This window comes from Mauremys mutica, chromosome 21, assembly GCF_020497125.1.
Source record: "Mauremys mutica isolate MM-2020 ecotype Southern chromosome 21, ASM2049712v1, whole genome shotgun sequence".
NCBI lineage: Eukaryota > Metazoa > Chordata > Testudines > Geoemydidae > Mauremys > Mauremys mutica.
Genome location: NC_059092.1, coordinates 12,249,606 through 12,277,269, shown reverse-complemented (window position 1 = coordinate 12,277,269; position 27,664 = coordinate 12,249,606). Strand labels below are relative to the sequence as shown.

The 27,664-nt window shown below is 50.7% G+C and overlaps 1 protein-coding gene across 2 annotated transcripts; it reads right to left on the bottom strand.

Moving 5' to 3' along the window:
* Positions 1 to 513: 513 nt before the first annotated feature.
* Positions 514 to 27,238, bottom strand: PLOD1 (procollagen-lysine,2-oxoglutarate 5-dioxygenase 1). 2 transcript variants are annotated; one of them, XM_044996162.1, is made up of 19 exons: positions 27,021 to 27,238; positions 17,941 to 18,032; positions 17,105 to 17,238; positions 16,032 to 16,195; positions 15,111 to 15,223; positions 12,736 to 12,799; positions 10,163 to 10,260; positions 9,254 to 9,355; positions 8,969 to 9,100; positions 8,132 to 8,253; positions 7,100 to 7,204; positions 5,959 to 6,084; positions 5,088 to 5,229; positions 4,426 to 4,539; positions 4,129 to 4,194; positions 3,465 to 3,569; positions 2,759 to 2,905; positions 2,351 to 2,476; positions 514 to 2,047 (listed from the first exon to the last, which is right to left on the bottom strand). In XM_044996162.1, the coding sequence occupies exons 1-19, from the start codon at positions 27,100 to 27,102 to the stop codon at positions 1,892 to 1,894; spliced, it is 2,190 nt and encodes a 729-aa protein (XP_044852097.1). In that variant the 5' UTR covers positions 27,103 to 27,238; the 3' UTR covers positions 514 to 1,891. The 2 variants fall into 2 exon arrangements, with proteins under 2 accessions (XP_044852097.1, XP_044852098.1); XM_044996163.1 differs by lacking the exon at positions 27,021 to 27,238 and adding an exon at positions 25,134 to 25,222.
* Positions 27,239 to 27,664: the final 426 nt, after the last annotated feature.

The following is a 27,664-nucleotide window of genomic DNA, read 5'->3' as shown; positions in this document are numbered from 1 at the left end:
ATGAGGGTCACCATTTTCCAGAACAATATTCTAATATTTTTTAAAAGTATCTGTTTTGGTAAGTATTACAGCTCCCCAGCATTGTAGCACATGAACACTTCATGAGCATGAATGCATTTATTACAAACACCCACATGAGGAGAAAATAATTATTGTGCCGTACTTCCCCCATCTGTAAAACAGCAGAGAGATTAGTTCTGGGATTTATCAAAGGTCACACAACAGGCCCATAGCAGAGCCCAGACTTGAACCCAGACTATCTGTCCTGATCTTTAACTACAAGACCACTCATCCCCTCCTCATCAGGATGAAGGACAAATGATCATGTAAAGATCCATGCTTAACCATAGTAGGGAGTGACCTCATTTTTCAGCATCTGCTTTACCAGTTACTATAGATAACTTGGTGGATCCCCAATATATGAGCGCTATGTGTTCTGTCATTAATTATATGAAGTCTGCCTCGCCCGTACAATTTAAATACACATATTAAAGAATCCAATTATTGCACACATCATTTTGTTAAGTTTTAATGTAAAACTTGCTGTTTAAAACTGTACATCTGGTGTGAAATACTATGAGACCTCTATACTGATTCCAGTCAATTCCCGGGGCAGAGGCAAAAACAACCAATAACTGGGTAAATCTGTTGAATAAATACATACAACTCTTCAACATCTTCTTACTCATGACTGGCCTGGTGACACTGAGAAATTAACTTGATTCAGATTTTCATTAAAAATAGAAGCAAGTTTTGCTTTTTTTAGCTGATTGTTGGTGCGTGGATTTCTCTCCCTTCTCTGTAGGTGTGTTTGTGGACATGCATGCGCCTGGGCCCAGAAAGGAAAAGGTCACTGTCCCCTTCTTCTGTCCTATATTTGCTAATTAAAGTTCTCTGTCAAAACACACATCTATCTACCCCAGTTGTGGAGCAATTCCTTCCATCTGACTGTAACTGCCTGGTATCAGAGGCAGTAGGCTCCACTACCTGGCAGTTATAAACAGATGGCAGAGTCACTCTAGAAACCCACAAATAATATGGTTTTAGAAGGTGGCTGTTCAAAATAACTTTTGCTGAAAATTTAGAGCTCTCTCTCTCGCGCGCGCGCACACGCACAGAGAGAGAGAGAGAGAGAGAGAGAGAGATTGGGTGCGTGGACACATTCCCTTCCAGCTGCAGCAAGATAAGGTTGGGATGACATCTTTCACCCCTTCAGTCTAATCACAGAAGTCAAATATCATCAGCCAACTACGGTTTGGCTAATAGGATCCATGGGGGTTATCATCGTTGCAGTTTTTAACAAGGTGATGTGCTTCCAAGTAACTTCAAATAGGTATGGCTAAGATGAACCTCAGGCTGGGGCTACTAAGTTTCATCCAATGCTACAGCTGTTAAGACTCCACTCCCTGATCCTGGAACCAGCTCCCTGATCCCACTCATGTTTAGAGCAGTGTCTAGAAAGGATTCCCTAAAGTCTATTTCTCTGTAAGATGCACATAGAGACAGTCTTCCTGCTGCTTGGAGAAGGGGCTTGTGGGGAGAGGAAAGAAGTGACCTGCCCCCAAAGAGCTGGATTTTCAGTCCAAGCAAGTAGTCCAGTAAGCCATGGCAGATAGTGAAGAAGTAAAGTACAGTCCAAGCACAGATGAGGATGAATATCGGAATTGAAGGCACATAGAATCTCTCCAAATTCTAGAACTACAGTCCAACTTATGATCTGCAGTGTTAGCAGAGGTGATCTTCCAACAGTGAAGTCAAACCTTCATTAAAAAAAAATCAATATCCAAATAACTTTGATGGATGCCTTGGAGACTCAGCAGCGTTCCCTACTCCCACTCACAGTCAGCAGTGGGTGATGCTGGGAAAAAGGTCCTTCTCGTGAAGCATGGCTCTAAGGGTCGAGAAAGGACACTGCAATGTAACGGGTCCCTTTTGTGGTTGGAAGGCCCTCGTGATAATGGGTCAGGCGTCCCGGGTGCAGGAGGGTCCAACCCTTCCGAGGAGCTCGAATGGAGCAGTTGTAACGCAGAAACCGGCAGCCTCCTCCCTGCACGAAACAAAAAGAAACAAGCATCAGCCAAGTACCAGCAGGGAAAGGATCCCTGTATTATCCCAACAGTCTCCTGATTTTCTGGACTCCCTTGTGATGGGTTGGTGGAACTTTCTACCACCGATCTCCCTCATTAGAAAATCCTGAAATTCAAACCCCGTCACTGATTGCAGTCCCCTTTGGTATCAAGATGCCCAAGATGGAGGTGGGGATGAGCTGGGAGGTGTTCTGGATACAGCAAAGAGAAGACCCTAGACTGGTCTGGGAGACTTCCAGACTGACCTTCTTGCAAGCACTTACCTCGTAATCTATCCCTACCCGGTTCAGGGCAATGTTGATGGTGAAGGTGGAAGCATCATGGTGAGGCATTAAGGAGGGTTGCTCATCAGGTTTGTAACGAACGACAAAGGCCAGCTCAAACTGTGTCTGCAGGAGAGAAGAGAGACATACCCAGACAGTGCCACAGCACCCAGAGGGCATTCACTTCTAGGGGATGGTGTGTACATTGGTGTAATAGGAGTAACATGCCCCTTAAATAAGGGAGAAAGGGGCATGTGGTGCACACCTTGATAACATACTCCAGGGTCATTTCCTCCATTATGGCACGTATTTTGGTACAGTGCCCCAATGATATTGCCTCTCCATGGCCATGATCATGAAAGATAGGGAGCACTCAAATCCCATTGACCAAAAGTGTGTGATGCCTACCTTTGTATAGTATCCTGGGTAAAATTTCTCTGTGATTGGAGCAATATAGTGCAGAAGGAACCTGTACCATTCTCTCTCATAGCCAATTTGGTTCATGTGGATGTCAATAGTTGGGACATTTTCATAACCCCCTAGTAGCCTGCTGTCCTGGAACAGAACCATAAGATTGATTGGGGACAAATATCTTAGATGATAAGTATGAAAAACAGTTTGACGGTAACCAACAAACATAATGCTCATCTATAGGGCTTTTCAGGGTTGTAATGCAGGGACGGACCATCTACATTTTATAGAAGGGAAGTCAAGGCACAGAGGAGGTTGGAGCCCAAGTTTTCAAAAGTGGCTACTGACTCTGGATGATCGTAGTTGTCCAACTTTACAACCCCTTGGCCCTAATCTTCAGAGGTGCTGAGCACTCCAGTGCTCCAGTGGACGGCAGTAGAGGTTGCAGGTGCTCAGGGCCTGCGAAAATGAGGCCTAGGGGCTCTCAGACTGATTTTCTGAGTGCCCAGCGACCACTGTTGAACATTTGGGCCTATGTCTAAGATCACACAGTGAGTCAAGAGCAAAGCTCAATTGTCCTTACTCCAGTCCCCTGCTTGAACCACAGGATTAAAACTCCCGCCTGTAGCAGGCTGCAGCTATGCTCAGGGACTCTGGTTAAGTGGTGGGAACTGTCGCTTTGAAAGCTCCAACTTTTTCTTACTGTGTTATCTCCCGTGGACCACTGGCCAAAGTGCTCCATTTCCTCCACCAGCTCGTCACAGGCGACATCAGTGAATATAGGGAACCAGTAAACATCAGGGCAGGGCTGGAAAGACAGAACACATGAGAATTCAGACAAACAGAAGAATGAGACAAACACAGACAGACATCGGGGGCACTCCAGAAGTTACGTAACGCATGGGGTTAGGGGAGTTCCTTAATTTTGCAGGACAGCATCACGGGGGTGTTTGTTTCAGTTTTACAAGGGGGTGGTTGGGTCTTTTTAAAAAACAAAAAATCACCCAACAATGGGTTATGTAATTTATGAACAGTCCCTAGTCAGAAAAGAGGAAGACACAGTCAAGAGGAGGGAGAGAGGGCTCACTGGAAAAACAGCTAAAATGTTAAAGGTTGAATCCTGCCTTCAAATTCACATGCTTTGCTCCCAGTAAAATTAAGGAACCTGGACAGGTGCCTCTGAAGGAGGGATTTGTCCCGAAGAATACTTTCAAATAATGACAGATCACATTCTCTCTGAATCTGAAGTTCTTTTAGGCTGCACTGTCTCCTGTAAGCTACCTATTTCTGAGGCCGAAAGGCTGAAATCCTATGATAGTGACATGCCGTTCGCTCCTCCGCTGAGAGACACGAGCAGCATTTCTTACCGTCTCCACCAATTTCCCTTTCAGAGCTAGTGTGTAGTTTTCATGGATGTACTTTTCTTTCCAGTCCTATGGTTAGAAAAAGACAAGGAAAGCGGTCACTTCTGTGGCCCGTGGCTAAGGATGTGGTGCTCTGGCATCACCCTCTCTCTCATCACGGAAAGGGGAAGTGGAGCAGTAAACAGCAATTCACAGCATTTTCTCGGCTTTGAAGCATTAAGGCCCAGAGGAGTTTGAGTGAAATGCTTTCCCAAAGCCCTGCATGCACCTAGGGAACCCCAGGCCTGCTCAGCCCCTCACCTCAGGATTGCTGAAGATCTGCCAGAGGTCGTTGTGGAGATGAGTCGTCTGATAATCCTCCAGAGAGAGTATGTGTCCAAATTGGTGACGGTTTGTCACGAACATGAAGACCCTCTGTAGAATGGATTGAAACCATCAGGCTGCAACTGTCTACAGTGGGAGCTGCTTCCCAGTGGCGATGGCTCCATTCTCTCTGTCCACCCACCTCCCTCTCTAATCTTCACACTGGGCATCCCCTCCCCACTGAGCCTTTATTGTTAAACCCAGACCCACCCTAGATGCAGAGAAGACTAAATAGTCCTAGCGAGGACCAGTGATGGAGGCAGAACCTCTGTACGTTTCATCAGCTCTAGACAGAAGCAGGATAAAACAGCTCACAAAGGGTCACTCGGCCTGTGGCTATGCACATGTAGCTCCCACCGACGTCCACCGGAGCTGCATGAGTGGATCCTAGAGTATAACTGAATTTAGTCCGTGTTTCTCAGACCACAGGAAGAGATTTCCCCGACTGCATGTGCCTCGGGAAAGGCATGTAGGCTTAGTTGATGCCAGTTCATTTCTTTCCACCTAGGCCTGTACAGTTGTAATGGGTGTCCTGAAACCTGCCTGCAGAGTTGTTTCATCTCCACCCTTGCTCCCTGCAGCCAGCTCCCTCTACTGACCTGATCCCGGACATTATGGCAGAAAGCCATGTCTGCATCTAGTTTGCCGCTGTGGAAGAGGTCTCCCTGGTTGAGCTGGGATCTCAGGGTGCTGCCTTTTATGACATAGATGCTGGAAATGTAGGGAACATTCCAAATCCCACTGCAAAATGGGGAGAGGGAGATTTAGACACTAAGTAGTAACAGGACAGAGCTTACAGGATCAGGCCCCAAAGGACTAAGGGCTAGATTTAAAAAACACCAACAAAGCCTTGCTGTTCTTTGGAATTTGGTTTGTCACAAAGTTTAAAGGGTCAGACTCAAAAACCCACATAGCAACCAAACACAAGGACCTACACAAACCCAGAGAGGAGCAAATCAGGAATGCAAGCCGTTCCAGTAATCTGCCTTTGGACAGCTACAGCACCTTCCATCCAAGCAGCACACAGCCCTTTACAAACACTGTCTAAAGAAGAATGACAACCCCTCCTCCCCGCCCACTGTGAGATAGTTAAGCATCACATTCTCTATCCTTAGCAGATGGAGAAAACAAGGCACAAGGAGAGATTAAGCGATTTGGCCATACAGTCAATTAGCAACAGGGCTGGAAACAAATCCCAGGGCTCCTGCCTCCAAGTTCCCTCCTCTGGTCACCAGACCTTACTCCCACTATTGCATATGGTATGTAGAGGACAGGGACATAAAACAGCTCCTGCCTGGAAGGAGAAACTTCCTTTCCTTCTTTCAACACAGCGATGGTCTGGTACTCTTGCCCCAGCATCCCAATTGGCTTTAGACTGATTTTGGGGGTACATGCTCTCTAGCCACTGTCTATTCAGCAAGCCTTCTATTTAGGGGATTCTGACTGGCAAAAGTCCCTCACAATACTCACACCCTCCGCCCTTGAACAATATCCACGTAATCCTCTGAACGGGCATAGTATCCATCAGGACTCAGCGCACCCCAGAAATTCGACCACAGCTTTCCGAGACGGCTCACCAATGGGGCAATCACCGGCCTGCAGGCACAAGAAGGAGAGACAATTGGAGGGCAGGATGCTGCCAGGGGAGGAAAGGGGGAAGATCCCAACGAGTGTCTCAGGGTCCAGTTTTGTCTTCGCTTACACAGACGCTATCCCCCTCTTGACACCTGTGTGAGTAAGGACAAACTTGGGCCCTAAGCTTATATCTAAACACGTTCAGCAGTCAGTCCCCTCTGAATGTGCTCTAAGGAGTTCTAGCAGCTGGAGACAGAGCTGGAAATCTTTCTTCTTGAGGAGCAAGAATCATTTCAGTACCACAGCCTATATTTCTCTACTATGTATCCAGCTCCCTGAGACTGAAGGCCCAGCTAAATCTCTGAGTCAGAGACAGAAATAACCAGGAATAAATTCTGTTCTCTATGAAGCCCCAATGTTTGGAGGTTTCTGATCAGCAATGGGCCTGAAAAACTCCCTCCCTCATATGCTCAGCTGTTGAAAGTCAGTGTAGCATCACTGAAATCAATTTACACCAGTCCAGGATCTGGCTTCTTGGATCCAACACTCATGATCTTTAGGGATGGGGAAGAAAGAACTTGGACTCTGAACCTGGATATAGATCCAGATTTTCCAATGAATCCCTCCCCTTATAATGGGCTGAAGCAAAACCTGCATCTGAATGTACTGCCCGGGATGTTTGAAACGTAAATCCAAATCCAGACCTCATCCCTGTGGCTTAGACCCACTTCTGGTTTGGAAAAAAATGGTTCTGATTCTGGCCACTCTGTTCCCAATAGTGTAGTCTCTGCTCCAAAGAGATAAGGGTAAAACTAGGGATGGTTTACAGGGCCCACTGTATCTGAATCCAATAATCCAGGGAGGGTGTTGGATAAATGGCTCCAGTTTGGGTCCATCTCTACTGGAGAAAACCCTTAAATTTCATTCCCAGCAATGTTGTCTCCTCTCAGCCCCTTACACATTTGCCAGGAAAGAAGGAGCTCCCTATCTATGTTCCTGACCTGAAACCTGCCCAGGAAGGATCGTTCAGACTCACTTGTTCTGTTCAATCAGGATCCGTAGAACCTTTGAGCTCTTCAGAACCACTTCGGCATCCAGGCTGAAGTAATATTCACAGTCAGGATCCTGTCTGCACAAATCCCTACAGCCAGAGAGCCCACAGGTCAGAGCTTGAACAGCAACAGGACAGCAGAGATGACCTTCACTTTGCAGTCAAAGGGCCTTCTCTTCTGGGATGGGGATGTTTATCCTTTACAGTCTGGGTGCAGAGACCCTGACTAGGGTTGGGGGGAAGAGAGGGTTAAAACCCCATGCCTGAGTAGAGAGTAGTAGGTGGCTGGCCCTTCATGGCAGGGAGGAATGGGGCTGAGCTCAGGGGAGGATGTTTTCTCCATCAGGAAGATGGCCGAGGAGGGAATGGGTACAGGGAACCATTGCTTTGGAAGTTGAACTAAAAGAGGAACAGGCTGCATCTGAGGCTAGAGAACCTCAAAGTCCTCTGGATGCAGGAGCCTTACTGCTTCTGTTTGTTTGGCCCCAGGCAGTGGACAGCTGTATACTTAGCCTGGGAATCTAGCCTAGCTTTCACCCGTGTTGGCTGGACAATAAGCATGGGCTAAATTCATGCCTGCCATGGACAGGTTTCAGGCCAGTGGCAGGAAGATGGGGAACGCGGATGCAACCTGGACAGAGAGAGTGTTTTGTGGGACAGAGGTTGTTCTTAGCAGAGGGTCTGAGAACCCCTTTGGCAATGAGGGCATCGAAATGTGTTTGTAATGCTGTCACCCCAGATAAGTTGCATCTAATGGGCATGCATAAGGGCATATGGAAGGAAGGGAAAGGGGGAATGGTTTTGGGTGTTGCACAATATACCACTGCTGCACCAGCCATTGTTCCTGCAAAGCTCCAAAGCAGACATCTATGAAGGAAGCTTCTGTTGCTCTGCCCACAGAGGCCTGTTATCTTGGATGCAAGAAGCCTCTCCCTTGTGCTACTGAGCCCAGACAGAGAGTGGGGTTGACTCCAGAATCCCTGTCGTCTGGCCTTTCACACCTGCCTTTTCACTTACATGCCCATGTTCCGAGCATCAGCATTCTCCACGTGATCTTCCGGCCCAGTCACTTTGACCGCATGATATTCTTTGCCGTGCTCCTTCACAAACCTGTCCACCTGAGACAGGTGATGGTGCTCCTGCACACAGAGGGAAATGACACAGAGCGAAGAGTAGGTTACATGAGCTTAAGACAGGCTGTCTGGCCTCAGCTAAAGCTAGGTTTGCCGGCTACCCAGCTCTCAAAGCTCTGGCAACACCAGAGCACGTGAGCTGCACGTACCCTCACCTCCGTGTCTTCGTGGCTGGAGGTAATTGATGACCAGGCTTCTAGGAAAACAAAACATGAGTTGTACCTGTCTTCCAGGTCCTGGCAGTCTGGGGAAGTTCCAAAGACGTCTGGGATATGGGAGGATATGACAGAAGTAATGGTCTCAGGTTGCAGTGAGGGAGGTTTAGGTTGGATATTAGGAAAAACTTTTTCATTAGGAGGGGGTGAAGCACTGGAACGGGTTCCCTAGGGAGGTGGTGGAATCTCCTTCCTTAGAGGTTTTTAAGGTCAGGCTTGACAAAGCCCTGGCTGGGATGATTTAGTTGGGGATTGGTGGTCCTGCTTTGAGCAGGGGGTTGGACTAGATGACCTCCTGAGGTCCCTTCCAACCTTGATATTCTATGATTCTAGGAGGCAAGCCATCCCTCACATGGCAAAACAAAGAGACAAGGTTGGTGAGGTAGTATCTGTTATTGTTGGTCCAATAAAAGATATGACCTCATCCACCTTGTCTCTCTAGCATCGTGGAATGAACACGGCTACAACAACACTGCATAAGACAATCCAAGGCAGATGTTCCTTACATGGTTGTGGATGAAGAGCTGAGTGCGTTTCTTTGGGTACTGGAGGTTCTGAAGCCTCAGGAAGAACTGGGAGAGAAATGGAGTGGGCTGCTCGATGAAAATTCCAATCAGAACCAACGGCAACACATCATCCTGCATTCGACAAGAGGGTGAGAAGCATGAGGGCTGCTCTCCAGCTCCAGAAACCTGGCTACACCCTCACCATCTCCAAGGTAACCCAAAACCACAATGTATTCTTTTGTTAGCACCAGGCCTCTGCCACTCTAAATATGCATCAACCCTTACCTTGAACCCTGTGAGACTTCTCAGGCCTTCATCACACACAGTGCAGCCTGTCTCGAATGTCCAGGCCCGAGGAATATAGTTTCCCAGGTAGTTCAGCTGCAGCTGCAAAGGGAAATCCCCCAAGTGCTTAATTACAAGACAGGAGAAAATCTCAATCAGGTTCCATCACCAGCCTTATCTTCCTTCTCTCCCTGGGAGAAGGGGAATGGACTAGGATGCAAATCTGCAGGTTTAATTTCCTACGGTGAAGGATACTGATGTGCTGGGATAATGCGAAGGGGTGAGAGCACTTTTCAGTCTCCATGGCCTGGTCAGTCTTTGGCATCTAGGTGCTGAGACTGGCAACAAGGGGACCAAGGGTGGCAATTATTCTCACGTGGATACCTGTCCACTAGGAACTGGATTGATACCACCAGCTCAGTGCACATGTAACACCGACAGACAGTCATCGGGATTGAACCTGGGATCTTTGAAGCTTAGTGCATAAGCCTCTACCACATGAGCTAAAAGCCAATTGGCTGTTAGCTAAGGCTGTACTGCAAAGTCATTAATCTCTCTCTCTCTAAGTGGTCTTGGTGCCACTAGATAGGACAGAACACCACACCCAGAAGGTGTGTGCGTTACACACGCTGGCCAGTCATTCCTCAGGTGGTGACACTTTCAGTCACTGCTGATCTTGGTCTTGATTTGACCCAGTGACCAAGAAGTAAAACGCTCCATGTCTTGCTGTCATGGCAGGGGGCCATTCAATCCCCCAGTCTGTGAATTTATGCGGGAAGAAGTCAGTGCGTGAGGGATGGATGCCTGATTTCCCAGCATTGCCTGGGCAAGTGCTTCACCACCTCAAGCCTAAAGAGGTTATTTGCCTTGGTTTCATACCCAACCTTCTTTTTCAAGGCTCCTGCTTACCTTGGTGGGTCCATTGCCGTGGATCAGGACTGGGAGGGTGTCATACTCTACGTTTCTTGCTCTCACGCGTGCATTTTCAAACTTCAGAGCCACCTCATCTAGAAATCACATCACAGCAATGTTATCTGCAGGAGGCTTTAGTAGCAATCTGGCAACACAATGCCCTAGCCAGCCCACACAAGCAACCCCTGGGAAGCCGGGAGAGTGGGGCTGGATAACCATCTATCGTATCTGTGGGGCACAGACAATCCACGGAGGGAGAGGAATTGTTTAGGGTGGCCCAAAGAGGTAGAATTAGGAGTGATGAGATGGAACTTGAGAAAAGATAGGATCAGGGAAGGCTTTGGAGAGTGAAATCTATTAAGCCAGGGGTGGGCAAACTATGGCCTGTGAGCCGTTTTAGGACAGCCCGTGAGCTCCCGCTGGGTCGCACCACAAGGCTCAGTCCCGCTCCGGAGCTCCAGTCGGGGCGCCGGGTCGGGGGCCGCACCACACAGCTCCTGGAAGCTACGCCATGGCCCCGCTCCAAGGTCAGGGACTGCTCCATGCCTAGGAGCCGGAGAAGGGACATGCCACTGCTTCCGGGAGCCACTTGAGGTAAATGCCGCGTGGAGCCTGCACCCCTGAGCCTCTCCCCATGCCTCAACCCCCTGCCTCAGTCCTGCTCTCCAAACCCCTCAATCCCAGCACGATGCCCCCTCCTGCACCCCCAAACCTCTCAGCCCCACCCCAGAGCCCGCACCCCCAGCCAAAACCTGCACCCCTTCCTGCACCCCTGCCCCAATTTTGTGAGCATTCATGGCCCGCTGTACTATTTCTATTCCCCGATGTTTGCCCACCCCTGATTTAAGCCGTAGGGCAGCCTCCCATGGGGAACTGGTAAAGCCTCACTGATTGCATCCTTTAAATCAAGACTAGGCAAAGGATATGTGGTGAGGAACAATTCTGCACCAGCAAGGGGGTGGGGAGAATCCAGGCAAAAGCAGCTTTTCCACCTCTGAATTCTATGCTCCCTATGTCTGTCTGTCTGGCACGTCCCCAGATGGCATCATACAGTGACTGCAGAGTGACCAGCCAAGGGGTCTGTGTAACTCAGCTAGCCAAAAACGGCTAGTTCAGGCACGAAGTCCAATCACCCACAGTAACAAGGGCCCTCACCCCTGTAACGCCCCCTGGCGGCCCAGTGCAGTGTCGCCATCACGTCTCTGCCTCACTTTCCCCAAATGAAGGTTTTAATAAGTTTGTATCGTGAACAGTGCCCCTTCAGGGGTCTAGCTTGTTCAACCCCACAGGCGGAACATCACACAAAAATTCCTCCCCCAGCCTCTCTAGCGAGAGGAAGGAGGCCCTGAGTCAACCTTTGTCTGTCAACTCTCGTGATGTCCAAGGCCCCTTACCGGTGAGGCCTTCATGACCTGGAACCCTCTTCTGGAGTCAGGGGCCTCCTGTCTCTAGCAGAGGAAGGGTCCCTTTTCCTGGGTCAAGGTCTCCTCACAGAGGCCAAACCACAAAGACTCTTCCTCACGACCTTGTATAATTCCTCTCATCTAGGGTTCCTGCTGCTGCCTGGTGGAATCTTTCATGGGAGCCAGGCTTCTCTGAGCCTTAACATTCCCAGGCCCTTCCTTCTGGCCACTCTCCCACTCAGGAGCATTCGCCCCAGGTTTCCTTTGCTGGTGAGCCCCTCTCACCAGGTCCCCCCCCAGGAAGCCTTCTATGTAGACATTTTCTCTTCCTGCGCTCTGGGACCTCTTCCCCTCCCTCAGGGCCCTGTTCATCCAGCCCTGTCCCGCTGGGAGCAGCGTCCTTTTATCTCACTGAGGTGCTTCCCTGCCTAATTGACTGCCTCCCAGTCACTCAATGAGTGACCTAGTCCCAGGTGAACCTGAGCTGCCTCACTCAGCCATCAGAGATAGGCTGGGCTCCTGACCCCTCCAGAGGGCCAGCTACTCTCTGACTCCCAACCGTACCAAGATAAGAATGGGACCCCAAAATCCCACCCCCAGAAATGATAACTGCCTAGCTAATTAAAATAAGGGGAAGGGGAGAAGAGAGAAACTAAAATAAATACCTATATTTCTCTGCTCCGGGAGAACAAGTGGATAAAACTTTCCAAGGATGGAATAACCGACTGGCCAAAAGCACAGTACGGGTGAGTGAGTGCTCGCACACGGCTCTGAATGTATCTCATCAGCTCCCTACCTTTCAGGCCATTCAATCCAATGTACTTAGCCAAGAAGGCAGGCAGGTGGCCCTTAGCCCTGGGCTGTGTGTTGCTAGCTCCCTACCAGTTTCACTCCCGAAAGCTAGTGTACTTTGATATGTGTGGGGATCAAAGTGGAGAGGAGGTGTGGTACGGAAAACCCGACCTGCAGGCCTAACTGTGGAGCTGGTATTGCCGTGAGAAGCAGGCTGGGGATTGCAAATCCATTCCAGGAATCTGGGCAGAGGTTTTTAAACAGAAACCTGCTCTGGGGATGGATTCTGGACTTTAACCACTTCAGTCTCAGTGTGACAGTTTCTAGCTGCTCTGCACTCTCCAAGGAGGAATGAGCCCCCCACCCCCATCTCACCTAATGCTCCATTCAGGTTCTGGAAGATCCGGCATCTCTGATCCAAAGTGATGTTGATATTTTCCTTTAAAAGAATGAAATAAATAACCTCATTTAGAACACACAGGGCCATACGCTCTGCAAACGGATGGGTCATGCCAGCCCTCCCACTGCCCCTCCATTCATTGCAGAAAACACTATAAAACCAGCCTCCCTTGTTTCTCACACCCTCCATGGATTTGCTTCAACCTCCCTCCTGGATCTAGGCCCAGGTCCTTAGCTGCTGTAAATCAGTTTAACACCATTAACTTCAACTCCCTAGGAGCCCTGAACCTGCTCCATGGTCCCTCCACTCATCACCACAGATTTCATCTCACCACTGCTAATGCAAGAGCCTGCTCCGCTCTATCTTCTGATCTCTAGAATAGCCTCCTCCACCCGCAGCGGATGCTCTGTCTCTTTTCAGATCTCCTATAAAATAACAACTCTCCTTGCCTGCGTTTCTTCATGTTCCCCTCCCTGGGCTATTGTTGATCTATGTCACTCATTTTAAAATACACTTCGTGTGAAATACCATGTGCTAAATAAAGATGTATTGTATCATTCTGATCACTAGCATGTCCCACAGGCTCCAAAACCTTAAATAATCCCAGTGATCCCCAGTCCCACCTGAACTTTAGCAGTTCTCCCTTTGCTAAAACATCACCACCCCTTAGCTCTGACCTGGCGCTTTTCCGCGTTAGATCTCAAAGTGCTCTCCAGAGGAGGTCAGTGTCACTATCCCCATTTTACAGAATGCGGTTTTTATATTGCACTAGGCAAAACCAGATAACACGAACTGCTTAAAGCTTCCCAGGGCATGAAAAGACGACAAATCACAGCACACGGATGGAAATATGCCGGCCGGCCTGCCTGCACAGCAGCATATGAACCACGTGTCAGAACACAACCAGGAGCGCAGGTTTGGCAAATATTTCTTTTGTGGACACTCTCCAGCTTCTATCTATCTTCCAGTGACAAGGTTGTGCTTGTTTCAAGTGCTGCTCCTGTTAGCAGTGTTAAACCACAACTTAGCAATGGCTTAAGACTGGGTGGCAGACATTGCATTTACACCAGGCGGCTTCAAACCATGGTACATTGGATTTCATCAGAATCCCACTCAAACCTAGGTCTGACTTAACAGTTCACTGCCCCTCCAAGCATCACCTAAGATACATTAGAATAACTCTCAGAGCGGGAGAATGGATGGAACAGTATCTGGATTTTGAAAGCCCTGTCAATAGGACTATTCAACTCTGGTCTGGCTTTGCGCCAGGACTTTAGCTGAGATCATTAAAGAGAAACTATCATGGTAAAGGTTATGGGCCGGATTCAGACCTGGGGATAAGTACGTGCAACTTTACTGGCTTCTCTTGGCTTTTTGCAAATAGCGGACTTCACTTTCACTTTTCTTTATCATCCCAAATTTCACTTCCTGGTTCCTATGCTCTTCCACGATCCTGCAATATTTGGGTCACAAACACTCTAGGAGAATGTTTCCTTGTTCAAAGATAATAAGCCTTTTTAAATGTTATGATGCCACTGCCATTGGTATTAAGTGACATGAAACCTTGTTTTAAAAACTCCTGCCATCTGAATCAAATCTGATAGGGCAGTGACCCTTTCAAAACAAAAATTGCAAGGACGGTACAGTGTGTGTGTGTGCAAGGGGCAGGGGCGGCTCCAGGCCCCAGCACGCCAAGCGCGTGCATGGGGCGGCATGCCGCGGGGGGCACTCTGCCGGTTGCTGGGAGGGCGGCAGGCAGGCAGCCTTCGGCGGCGTGCCTGCGGAGGGTCCGCTGGTCCCGCAGCTCCGGTGGACCTCCCACAGGCGTGCCTGCGGAGGGTCCGCTGGTCCCGCGGCTTCGGTGGAGCCGTGGGACCAGCGGACCCTCCGCAGGCACGCCTGCAAGAGGTCCACCGAAGTTGCGGGACCGGCGACCGGCAGAGCGCCCCCTGCGGTGTGCCACCGTGCTTGGGGCGGCAAAATGTCTAGAGCCGCCCCTGGCAAGGGGGCACATCTGCCTGAACAAAATGGGTCACTGTACACATAAGTGAACATTTACATGTGCCAGTGCAATCCTTATTGGGGCAAGAAAGAGACACCTAGGGAGACATCCTAAGAAGAAGGGGAAAAAACAGGAAAATATTTCTGGGGTGATAGGCTCCTAAGTGGTCAACCTCCTTTGCAGTCAGCTGGGACGCTGCATGGGGGCTGGGGGATGCCACACAAGTAAGTCTGGAAATGAAAAACACACTGCATGCCCCAGAAAAGGGTTCAGGCTACCAGGGATCACTGGCACTGGCCAGATGCGGCACCCAATCCCGCCTAAACTGCATCACCTACTCACACGTACCCTTTTTTCCGGATCCAAGAAGATATTGGTGTAAAAGAGCTGGTCGCTATCATTGTCAAGTCCTTTCCAATCCTCCACAAGCTTGTTTAGGTTAGGAGCGTAACCTATGAAACCTGCGGGAACAAGGCAAAGGGGGAAGAGAGCTAGGGTCTCAATCCAGCCAGCCCGGAAGGGAAAATTCTCAGGGACTCATACATGTGGACAATGTCTCAGTCCCTTCTCCAAGGGGACATATACACTGTCTCAGTGCCCCCCTGCAACGTAGCACAGATACACAGTTTCAATCTCTCTGCAAAAGCATGTGTACTCATTCTCCCCTGCCATGGGTCATCAGTGGGGATAGAACCCTTAATCTTCAGCACCCAAAGCACAGGCTGCTGTAACCTGAGCTAAAGGAGTAGCCGCACTAGCTAAGTGTAAGTTGCTGGTTCTTATCATAGAATCATAGACTGTCAGGGTTGGAAGAGACCTCAGGAGGTCATCTAGTCCAACCCCCTGCTCAAAGCAGGACCAATCCCCAACTAAATCATCCCAGCCAGGGCTTTGTCAAGCCTGACCTTAAAAACCTCTAAAGAAGGAGACTCCACCATCTCCCTAGGGAACCCATTCCAGTGCTTCACCACCCTCCTACTGAAAAAGTTTTTCCTAATATCCAACCTAGACCTCCCCCTCTGCAACTTGAGACCATTACTCCTTGTTCTGTCAGGATCTTGAGGATACTCTTTATCCTCTACATGGACTGCAGTCAATGGAGGGAGACATATTTGCAAGTGCCTAGCTTATGTGCTACGAATGTGTGCGCACACGGTCTCAATTCCCCTCTGAGTGCACAGTACTTTTCTGCCGCTCCCACCCCCCATCTTCTCCAAAAGCCCCGTCTCCCGGAAACACAAAGCTGGGAGACGCTGACCCGTCTCTTACCTCCGGAACCCAGGAACCGCTTGCCATCTCGCACTGGAGGGTACTTGGCTTCCAGCCTCCGGTCAGGGTAGATGAAGGTCTCTGCTGAGAAAACCACCTTGCTCTTGGCCTGTCTGAACTTCTTCAGCAGCTCTGCAGGGCCCGATGCAAAGAGCACATCATAGCTACAGGAGCAGCAGAGCACGGCAGAGAGGAGAACAGAAAGGAACGAAGTCAAAGAGAACAGGTCAGGAAGAAAAGAGGGTGAGAAACAGAAGATTCCCTAGGAATCCCTTTCTTTTAACCCTGCGCTACGGCATTACAAGCCCTGCAGTCATTACAGGCATCAGTATGTCCAATAATTGCCCGATGGAATCCCCAACGCTGGAGGTTTGAAGACCACGTTGGACAAACCTCTGCCTTGCCTCAGTGCAGGGGGCTGGACCCGATGACTTCTCGAGGTCCCTTCCCGTCCTATTTCTCTATGGTTCTGTGAATACTCGTCGAGCGGGGTATGGTACTTGTTCCAAACTAACCTACTGTGGGTGAATAAAATGCTCAGCTCGCAGGTGGATTGTTTCTTACATCCCTTAACACCCAGGAGATTTGCTTCTACAGAGCTTTCCCTCCACGTCCAAGGAGCCTGTGGCAGACGCTGGTATCCCAGACCTGTCTGTTGTGGGTGCTGGGACTCCAACTCTGGCATCTGTCAGCCTCCTCCCCGCAGCCTAGTTCTTAGCCCCCAAGATGCCACTCGCCTGGCTCTCTGCCTCTCCTCGCCAAGCAGACAATTCCACTGGGAAAGGCCAGGCCAGAACGGCAGACTAGCCCACTGATCCCTTGGAGGCCAAATTCAGCCTGGCGTAAGCAGGGGTAACTCTATCATCCTTACACAAGAGCTGGATTTGGTCCACTGCCGTCAGAGCTTCCCAGCTGGCACGGATGCATTTAACATTTAGCAGTCGGCATGGTGCAGGGAATCCCAGCAGGCAGGAATTCATCTTCCCCAAACAACCTCCTTCAGGGTTAATCACCCCCTGTTGAGAACCTGCCTCTCGGCTCAACTCATGGTAAATCCCTTCGGCCCCATTTACCTTTCGGTGACAAGGATGATCAAGTCCTCTTTATCCGCATACTCCTTCAAAGCTGACTTCAAGAGACGGACCTTCTGCCCACCTCCTGCTGCCTTCATGTCCTCACCATGCCACTCCTCATCCAGCCCCAGCACCTAAAGGGGGACAGGGTATCTTTTAACAAAGGGTTCACGCTACACAGGCAACGGCTTGTTTCCCCAGCATGAGTCACTGTAAGAAATGGGGTAGGAGGACTGGCTGCCAGAGAAACTCACAGCTACTTCGCTTAGACTTTTGGCAAGGAGCAATGGTGAGGAGGAGCTCAGTTACACCCGTCCTGACCTCTCCCAGTGCAACTCACAGTGGGCGAGGGCGTAAGGACACTTGCCCTGGTGGACACACAGCTACTGCTGTGCCATCCTCTGCCACTGAGCGTCACCAGGAGAAATGGTGCGGGAGAGCTGGCCTGGCGGCGACGAGCTTTCATGGGGGTCTCTCTGTAGGGAACGATCAGGGACAGGGGCTGGCTTGCTGTAGCAGTTTTTGAGTCACTGTGGCGTGATGCTGCATCACAGCTGCGTGGCTTGACACAACCATGAAAGCTTTCTGATGGAAACGTTGTGTTGGGGGGGAGGGTCCCTTTGGAGCAGCTCCCGAGGATCTCCCCTCAGCCCACCTATGAATGAGGTAGGGATGCCTGGTGTACAGCAGCTCACCGTCCCAGCCTGTCCCCGGGAATGCCCTCCCTGGGTGAGTTGTCTATGACCCCCGAGGGGACACCCTCCAGCCCCCTCCCTCTCAGGATAACCATCTCAGAGTTCCCCTTTCACTGTCCACCAGAGGCTGCAGGGCTTCACCTGGACTTTGTAGTTGAAGAACTGAGCTGATCTTTTGAAGCGTTTGAATCCCTCAGTCTCCTGGGTGGCCACAGTAAGAACCAGCAGGTTTTCTGTAAGCAGGAGAAAGCACAGGGTAAAGAGAGACGTTCCGCCCTTATCCGTTTCACAGTTTAACAATCCACCTTCAAAAAGAAGCTTTGCTACTAGAAACAGGGTCAAGGTGGGGACTAACAGCCTGAAGGTCCCAACTGACTTCATGAAAGTAGGTCGTGTGGGGAAAGTTGAGGCACAGAGGATACGTCTACACTGCAGTTGGGAGCGAGCCTCTCGCCCAGGTGGACGGACTCACTCTAGCCAGACTCGAGCTAGCACGTTAAAAGAATAGCAGTGTGGACGCTGAGGCTCGGGCTCTGACCCCCTAGGCTCGAAAGCCCAAGCTGCAGCCTGAGGGGCTACGTCCACTCTGCTTGTTTTAGCATGCTAGCTCGAGCCCCGCTAGTGTGAGCCTGTCTACCTGGCTTGGGAGGCTCGGTCCAAGCTGCAGGGTAGACATACCCCAAGAGGTTAAGTGACTTTCCCAAGGCCACATGGCAAGTTAGCCACAAATGCAGGAATAGAACTTGACAGAGTCCTGCTGTCTTCTTCATGAACCACCCAGTATTACTGCCTCCGCACCACCTCTGCTTTTCATTGAGACAACATAGTCCTATGAAGCACAGACTAAAGCAACGTCTAACTTGAATATAGGGTCAAATGATGGCAATAGCAAAGTCATGCTCCACTGCAGCCTCTCAGCTCCTATGTTTGGACCAAATTCAGCATGCGCTACTCTACTGATTTCAATGTGGGTGGTGCGCTTCTGTCCCTGGGAAAAGATGGCTCCTAAATGACAGTCAGGATTTGATTCGCAGCCTGGAGTCCACTGGTGGAAGCCGAGCTGCAGGCCAGCAATGGTGGAAAGCCATTCTGGAGGTGCACCACGGCAACGCAAGATGCCCACCCACCGCACTGCTCCACTGGAGCAGCCAGTCAGCGTAGCTCCTGAGTGGGGCCAGTCAGAGACAGAGCACAGCTAAGGAGCCCTATGCTAATACCAGTGAAACCAGTGTCGTGACATTGCCTTTACACTGGTACAACCGAGGTCAGAAGCCGGCCCGGCACATGAAGTGTGATACTTTACAAAACTATAATTTCACTGCACGGCTTGTGAGACGTACACAGAGAATACAACTTACTGAGGGTTTCTCTAGTAACGTCAAACGTAAGCCGCGCTTTCCTCAGACGGAGTTTAAAGAAAATTAAACATGAAGGTTAAAAAAAGAACACTGCCATCAATGAAAGTGTGTTCTTGAAAATCATCCACTTAGCTTAGGTGCTTCCCTGCAGCATTGCTCTCTCTCTCTCCAGTCAACATTTACATCGGCATAAGGAACTGCAGAATTTGGCCAGGTAGCTGTTATTTTTCTCTTGGAAGCACTTCTGATTTTCTATTGTATTCCCGATCTGTATTCCAGATGTCTCCTATATATAATGTGGATTTATTCTGTCACAGTCTCCATCCAACATTCTCGTCTCTACTGCTCTTGATGAGGCCAAATTCTGAAGTATTTTTTCAGTTTTTGCACAACCTTATGCTGGCAAAACTCCCATTGCCTTTGATAAGAGCTTTGCCTAAGTAAAAATGGAGTAAAACTCTTAGGATTGGACCCATGATTTCTTTGATGTAACTGAATGCTCTGCTTTTTGGCAGGTCTTCATGTTAACACTTTCACCTGGATAGGAATGTGCATGGGTCCTGGCAGCTGTGTTTTAACAGGATCCCATGCCATTGGAATGGAACATTGGAAAATTCCAAGAATAACTGATCACACTGGAGGAGCATTTTCTTGGGTCTAGCAGGCTTATCCAGTGACATTGGAGGAGTGAATTTCCTAATGGATATACCTGATGTGCATCCCCAATGCATCCGGATAGATTTCCTGGGCACACAGAGCCCGACAACTCTGGATGCATGAGAAAAGCAGGATCTCTGGATGGATCTGGTAGACCACTCAGCATAAAATGGCTATTAGCCGGGGTGGGCAGGGATGGTGTCCCTAGCCTCTGTTTGCCAGAAGCTGGGAATGGGCAATGGGATGGATCACTTGATGATTCCCTGTTCTGTTCATTCCCTCTGGGGCACCTGACATTGGCCACTGTCGGAAGACAGGATACTGGGCTAGATGGACCTTTGGTCTGACCCAGTATGGCCGTTCTTATGAAAATGGTGAAGGGCTGATACTAACCCATAGCAATTATCCGTCAGAGTCCTTGAGATATGGATGAAACTATAGTACAGTTACAGAGAGAGATCTGGGGCAGGGGTAGCGAGGGTAGAGATTAAGTTTGGGATTTCTAGCTGAAGGAGAGAAGGGGTTTTAACTAGAAGTCCATGAGATCCTTTATTCCCATCAGAATAATATGAAGAGAGATTACAGATCAATAAGAGACCATCACGCTGGATTTAAGTATATTTTGTTAGAGATAAGGTGCGTGAGCTAATATCTTTCATTGAACCATCTTCTGTTGGTGAAAGAGACAAGCTTTCAACCTCCACAGAGCCCTTCTGGGCTATTTGTTAAGTCATTTAGGTATCACAGAGCTGAGCATGAGCCAGGTGGATGGACAGACCGATGGACAAAGCTATAAAGGAATTTGAATGATGCATAAGCACAGTTTTTAAACTCAGTTGTTTAGCCAGCATAGTTGGGGCCGTAATTACACTCCTGCTTTCTGTGTTCTGTGGAGTCAGACGATGTAAACCATGTAGGAAAGTATGCAGTCCCCCAGGGACTACGCTAAAGCTGGCAAGTCTCCAGTCATGTGACAGCGTGCAGAGCACCAGGACAGCCTCCTGTGCTAAGGAGCCAGGAGCTCAGGCTTTCCTAGAAAATAGGAATCAGCCTGCTGGTGAGAAGGGATGCAAATGTGGAATATCAGGCAGGGGCCTGGAAGAGAGACTTTAAATTCCAGCCCCTGCTGTGAGAGCTGGAGATGTAAATTAACTGAATAAGAAGGAATAATTTACAGGAGTCCACTGCGGGGCAGCTATTCCAGCCTGAATTCTCTCCAAGGACCGAGGATCTCAAACCAAACAAGGCAGGAATTCATTTTCACGCCACCTTCCAAAGACAGTCAGCAAACTGTTCACACTCATCTTATGTGACTTCCAGAGTTTTCCTGCACCAGCTGGCCCCTCTGGTGGGAGCGCGAGAGGCTCCAGCGGATGGCTGAGGAAGAGGTGTCATATTTCGGAGCCCGAAAAAGACCTCACTGTGCAGCATATAAATTAATTAAAGCAAGAAAAAGCCAGTGCAGAGCCTCAGTCCTCGCCACCCAGACTCTGGGCCGAATTCCTCAGTAAAGATTCCCCTTAATCACTGATCTGGAGGGGAGGAATGACTTTGAGAGACGCTAGCGAGGCTTCACTTCTGTGCCAAGAGACCTCTAGCTGCAGAGAGAGCTTTCCACCCACGAGGCATTCTTTCAGCCCAGTCCTGGAAGTCTTAAGGCTGAGCTATGCGGCCTCCATTGGGTGACCGGATGTCCCGATTTTATAGGGACAGTCCCGATTTTTGGGTCTTTTTCTTATATAGGCTCCTATTACCCCCCACCCCTTGTCCTGATTTTTCACACTTGCTGTCTGGTCACCCTAGGCCTCCAGCCACCTTCCCCTTTTACCCTTGTCTTTCTTCCTCAAAGTTACTGCTGTCAGTGGTCACTTCCTAAGCCGCAGTAATAACCCTTCTTTTTTCTTCCTTTTTGCTCTGTAACTGGCAAAGCCCTTTGCTGGGTTCCCCAAACACTCTTCTCTTTCTTCACTTCACCATTTCAAATCCTAGCTCCCCTCTCCAGACATAAATCACACAGGGCCAGACCCCCAGCTGGAAATCACGGGAACGGTGCCAGTTTACACCATCATTCAAAAGCCCTTGTGAGCAGGGTAACATATGTTTGGTATCTCGTGGAAGCATTTAAAAGCAGATTTACTCTTTCACATCTTCTGTCCCACATTACAGAAACATTGACTCCTTTCTGTCTCCGTCATCCAGACTCAGTGACGCTGAGGGCCACTCAGACAACCAGAAACCTGAGAAGTTACAGTGAATTGTATAAACACAGGGTACAGAAGCAGTATGGATCAGCAGATCAGGCACTCGACTTAGATTCAGGAGACTTGGGTTCTACCTCCCACTGACCTGCTCTGTGACATTAGCATAGCACTTCACTCTCTGGGCCTCCATTTTCTCATCTGTACAATGGGCATATGATGCTTACCAACTTTTCTAAAACACTTGGAGCACTGTGGTGAGAAGAGCTATGTAAGCAAAGTATCGTTACAGAGACACAACTTTGAGATCAATAATAAATGCAAACAGCAATACTATCAGGGTGGACTTAAATGTTTCTCCACATAAATAGTTAGAATCTGCTTGCTGGAGGAATTCAGCAGCAATAGACTATGGCTACAGTACGCAGCTTTTAATGACATGGCTGTGCCGCTACAGCCGTGCTGCTAAAAGCCGCACAGTGTAGCTGCTGTTTGTCGGCAGGAGAGTGTTCTCCTGCCAACAAAAAACTTCCATCCCCCACAAGCAGCAGTGGCTTTGTCAGAAGGAGAGCGCTCCGGCCGACAAAATGCTGTTCACGCCGGTAAAATGTTTGTCATTCGGGGTGTGTGTGTTTTTAACACCCCGAACGACAAAAGTTTTGCCGACGAAGTGCCAGTGTAGACATACGTTTAGTGACGATCATCTTTTTCCTGAACCTATAGGGAAAACGCAGATGCATTTGCATTATAAGACACCAAGGGCTGCCTTTAGCCGCGCTTTGGAAAGCATTACTGTAAAGCTTCCTAGTCAAATACAGCTTAAGAAAATACTACTCACCCTGGAGACAATTAGTAAAATCAATGCCTGATTTGACATCTGAGAATTGAATTGCCATATTAAGTTTACTTGTAGCACACTTTCTCTTTTAGTAGTAAGTCTTCTTGAATCATAGAGTAGCAGGGTTGGAAGGGACCTCAGGAGATCATCTAGGCCAACCCCCTTCTCAGGGCAGGACCAATCTCCAGACAGATTTTTGCCCCAGATCCCTAAATGGCCCCTTCAAGGATTGAACTCACAACCCTGGATTTAGCAGGCCAATGCTCAAACCACTGAAACAAATGCAACACAAATAGTACCTACACTTGCAAAAAGATGGCTCTCCAGGTGCTTTACAGAAGAGGACGGGTAGCATTATCCTATTACAGTTGTTGAAGCTGAGGTACAGAGAGGGCAGCAGATTTTTCTTAAGGCCCCGCAGCAAATCAGTGGCCGAAAGGGAAAAGAACTCATTCCAAGCCCCTTGCCCTATGCAATACACCACACTGATTCCTGCATAGGGCCAAATTTCTGTTCCTGATGTGCCTTGGATTCCTGTTAATAAAACCAGTGAGAACCTGGGGTACACAAGGAATGCAGGATGTGTGACCCAAGCTGAGTTGCTATTCTTATACTCATCTAAGGATTCGCCTACACACCAAAACTGTGGGGCTTTAACCATTGGTGGTAGTTAAAGCAGTACACGGCCCCAGAGGCGATAAAGTTATACAAGTAAAAAGATGCTTATAGCAATCTAAATTATTCCCGCTAATTTAGGGGAATAACCTATACTGGTACAAGGCACCTTATTACTAGTACAATTGGATCCGCACTAGGGGCTTGTACCAATGCAACTATTTTTGTAAAAAACAAAAAGCAAAAAAAAAAATCACTCTCCTAACTGAAATAGTCAAATCAGTACAAAATTTGTGCGTCGAGCAGGCCTGATTTTTTTTAATAGGTTCACACTTTCAGCTTCTATTGCTGCCTGTGATGGCCCACAGTTTAGCCTCCTTCATGAGCGATTTCAGAGGGGTAGCCGTGTTGGTCTGTATCAGCAAAAACAACGAGGCATCCTTGTGGCACCTTAGAGACTAACACATTTATTTGGGCGTAAGCTTTCATGGGCTAAAACTCACGTCACCAGAGGCATGGAGTGGATCGCTGATGACGTGGGTTTTAGCCCATGAAAGCTTATGCCCAAATATATGTTAGACTCTAAGGTGCCACAAGGATTCCTCGTTGTTCTCAGTGGGAGAGGACAGGGAACCTTTCCCAGCTAGGCTCCCAGTTCAAATCCAGCCTGGCAGCAGTGATCCAAAGACATCCCCATTGGGTAGCTGTCCTCAGTTACAGGCAGTCAGAGCGATATCCACAGCATTGGCAGCTCGGTGGCAATCTCAGTAGAGAAGCCCAGGATTGAGTGAGGCTGGAGACTGAACTGCCCCTGCAAATGATCTGATCCTCCAGATCAGGGTCTGGGTACATGGACGGGACGGTGAAGATGAAGCTTACTGTGCAGCTCTCTATGCTAACCCTCTGCTGTGTCTGAAGAGAGGCCATTGGTCTCTAGAGCTGGCATTCTTGCCTTTGACCGGAACTAAATTCACACAAAGATCTAGAAAGGTAAAGAGGAAACTTCCTGCTAAACCCCCTCAGTGCTTGACCCTTTATTAATTTTAGCTTGTGCCTTCTTGTTTAGAGCTGGTCTGGTATTTTTTGCCAAAACTCCCCCCCCCCCCCCAAAAAAAAAAGAATGCCCATTTGTCAAAAGCAAACTGTTCCCGCAAAGAGTCGGTCTTGACAAACCTCCCAATCCAAAACATTTTGGGCAATTGTCGAAACATCACATTTTGACATTTTCAAAATAGAAACTTTCAATCGGGAGGCTATTTGCTTTTAGAAAATTTCCACAAAAAAGGGTTAAAACAAAAAAGGTTGAAATAAAAAAAACCACATTTTGAATGTATCTAAATAGAATGTTTCTATCAACCTGAACGGATTTTTTTTTTCAGTTTCTTGATTTGTGAAAATTTTCAAGATTTTGACTTTTCATCCTGATTCAGGATGCGGAAATTTGTGGAATCTTGAAAATTCCCTACTCCTGATTTTGAACTTGTACCCTTATTTACAACTTAAATCACATTGCCTCTTAATTGCCACTTCTTTCATGAAAATAAATGTAATTAGGCAAATTGCTCTTCAGAGTGGTAAAATGCATGAAACTCTATCATCCCTGTAGTCATCTGCAGTAGTTTTTCCAATGCTTCTGCATTTAGCAAAATACTTTAGAGGTTCCCTCACCAGCTGTATGTAAAATGATGGTATCTTCTGATTGTTCCAGACCTCAGACAATCAGCCAGGCATCTCAGGGCTCCAACTCTCAATTTACCAATCCCTGTCTGGCTGTCTAGGTGCACCATGGAAGTGTAACAGGCACTGACCACAGGCTGTGTGATGCAATAGAGCCCAATGGCTGAGCCATGGGCACTTACCTCAGACTGGGTGGTACCTGAAGCTCATGTTACTCATTCTGTGCTATGAGCACTGACTCCAGGCTGGCGGTGCCCAGATCTCTGGGCAGGGGACACTGGCCCCAGGCTGGCAGGACCCAGATCCCTGTGTGCAGGAGACACCGGGCCCAGGCTGGCAGTGCCCGGGTCTCTCTCGGCAGGGGACACCAGCCCAGGCTGGCAGTGCCCAGATCTCTCTGGGCAGGGGACAGCGGACCCGGGCTGGCAGTGCCCAGATCTCTCTGGGCAGGGGACACCGGCCCAGGCTGGCAGTGCCCAGGTCTCTCTGGGCAGGGGACACCGGCCCGGGCTGGCAGTGCCCAGATCTCTCTGGGCAGGGGACACTGGCCCGGGCTGGCGGTGCCCAGATCCCTCTGGGCAGGGGACACTGGCCCAGGCTGGCGGTGCCCGGGTCTCTCTGGGCAGGGGACACCGGCCCGGGCTAGCGGTGCCCGGGTCTCTCTGGGCAGGGGACACCGGCCCGGGCTGGCGGTGCCCGGGTCTCTCTGGGAAGGGGACACCGGCCCGGCTGGCGGTGCCCGGGTCTCTCTGGGCAGGGGACACCGGCCCGGCTGGCGGTGCCCAGATCTCTCTGGGCAGGGGACACCGGCCCAGGCTGGCGGTGCCCGGGTCTCTCTGGGCAGGGGACACCGGCCCGGCTGGCGGTGCCCGGGTCTCTCTGGGCAGGGGACACCGGCCCGGGCTGGTGGTGCCCGGGTCTCTCTGGGCAGGGGACACCGGCCCGGCTGGTGGTGCCCGGGTCTCTCTGGACAGGGGACACCGGCCCGGCTGGCAGTGCCCGGGTCTCTCTGGGCAGGGGACACCGGCCCGGGCTGGCGGTGCCCGGGTCTCTCTGGCCAGGGGACACCGGCCCGGCTGGCGGTGCCCAGATCTCTCTGGGCAGGGGACACCGGGCCCGGGCTGGCGGTGCCCGGGTCTCTCTGGGCAGGGGACACCGGCCTGGGCTGGCGGTGCCCGGGTCTCTCTGGGCAGGGGACACCGGCCCGGGCTGGTGGTGCCCGGGTCTCTCTGGGCAGGGGACACCGGCCCGGCTGGTGGTGCCCGGGTCTCTCTGGGCAGGGGACACCGGCCCGGCTGGCGGTGCCCGGGTCTCTCTGGGCAGGGGACACCGGCCCGGGCTGGCGGTGCCCGGGTCTCTCTGGGCAGGGGACACCGGCCCGGCTGGCAGTGCCCGGGTCTCTCTGGGCAGGGGACACCGGCCCAGGCTGGTGGTGCCCGGGTCTCTCTGGGCAGGGGACACCGGCCCGGCTGGCAGTGCCCGGGTCTCTCTGGCCAGGGGACATCGGCCCGGCTGGCAGTGCCCGGGTCTCTCTGGGCAGGGGACACCGGCCCGGCTGGCAGTGCCCGGGTCTCTCTGGCCAGGGGACACCGGCCCGGGCTGGTGGTGCCCAGATCTCTCTGGGCAGGGGACATCGGCCCGGCTGGCAGTGCCCGGGTCTCTCTGGACAGGGGACACCGGCCCGGCTGGCGGTGCCCGGGTCTCTCTGGGCAGGGGACACCGGCCCGGCTGGCGGTGCCCGGGTCTCTCTGGGCAGGGGACACCGGCCCGGCTGGCGGTGCCCGGGTCTCTCTGGCCAGGGGACACCGGCCCGGCTGGTGGTGCCCGGGTCTCTCTGGCCAGGGACACCGGCCCGGGAGCTCAGAGCCCCCCTCTTACCCTCCTGCTTGGACCCGCAGCTCCCCTCCGGGATCAGCAGCGTGAGGACCAGCCCGGGCAGCAGGAGCCGCTGGGGCAGCATGGGGGCGGCTTGCGGCGGATCCTGGGCTCCCCGAGTCCGGTTCCAGCCGCGGTGCTGCCTGCAGACCGGACCCAGCCCTGCGCACCGGGGAGCGGGACAAAGCGGGCGCCCACTGCGGCCAACTCCCGGCGCTGCGAGGTTCTCGCTGCCACGCACTAAACCCGCCCCTCCGGGGGGCTCCTCCCTGCCGTCCTGGCTCATCCCCTTTCCGCCCGCCCGGGCTGCAGGGGCGGATCGCTGGAGCCGCCTGGGACAGGGGCGCGGCCCCCCGACAGCTGGAGAGTCTGCCCACCCCACCGCCTACCCCCGACCCCCAAACATCCCCCCACTAACCCAGCCCCCAGCCTGCGGGAGACAGGGTTCCGGCTCCAGTCACCCCATCCCCACTACCCCGCTTCAGGGGGGCTTCAGGGACACACCTCCTTAAGTATTGCCGGCGATTTAGGTATGAAAAATGCTGCACAGAGAGAGCATCGCTATTGCTATTTAGAAACGAACTCATGTGGCAAAGTTCAGATCCCAACTTTCCCAAAGGGTGTGTGTTGGGGGGGGGGGTCTTCAG

What these genes read in the sequence shown, in the direction of transcription:
- PLOD1 (XM_044996162.1), bottom strand. Translation starts at nt 27,102, where the DNA reads ATGCTGCCCCAGCGGCTCCTGCTGCCCGGGCTGGTCCTCACGCTGCTG. An exon ending in ATCCTGATTGAACAGAACAA is followed by an intron (nt 6,085 to 7,099) that starts GTGAGTCTGAAC and finishes TTGTGCCTGCAG; the next exon opens with GCCGGTGATTGCCCCATTGG. An exon ending in GGTCCACGGGAGATAACACA is followed by an intron (nt 2,906 to 3,464) that starts GTAAGAAAAAGT and finishes GTTCTGTTCCAG; the next exon opens with GACAGCAGGCTACTAGGGGG.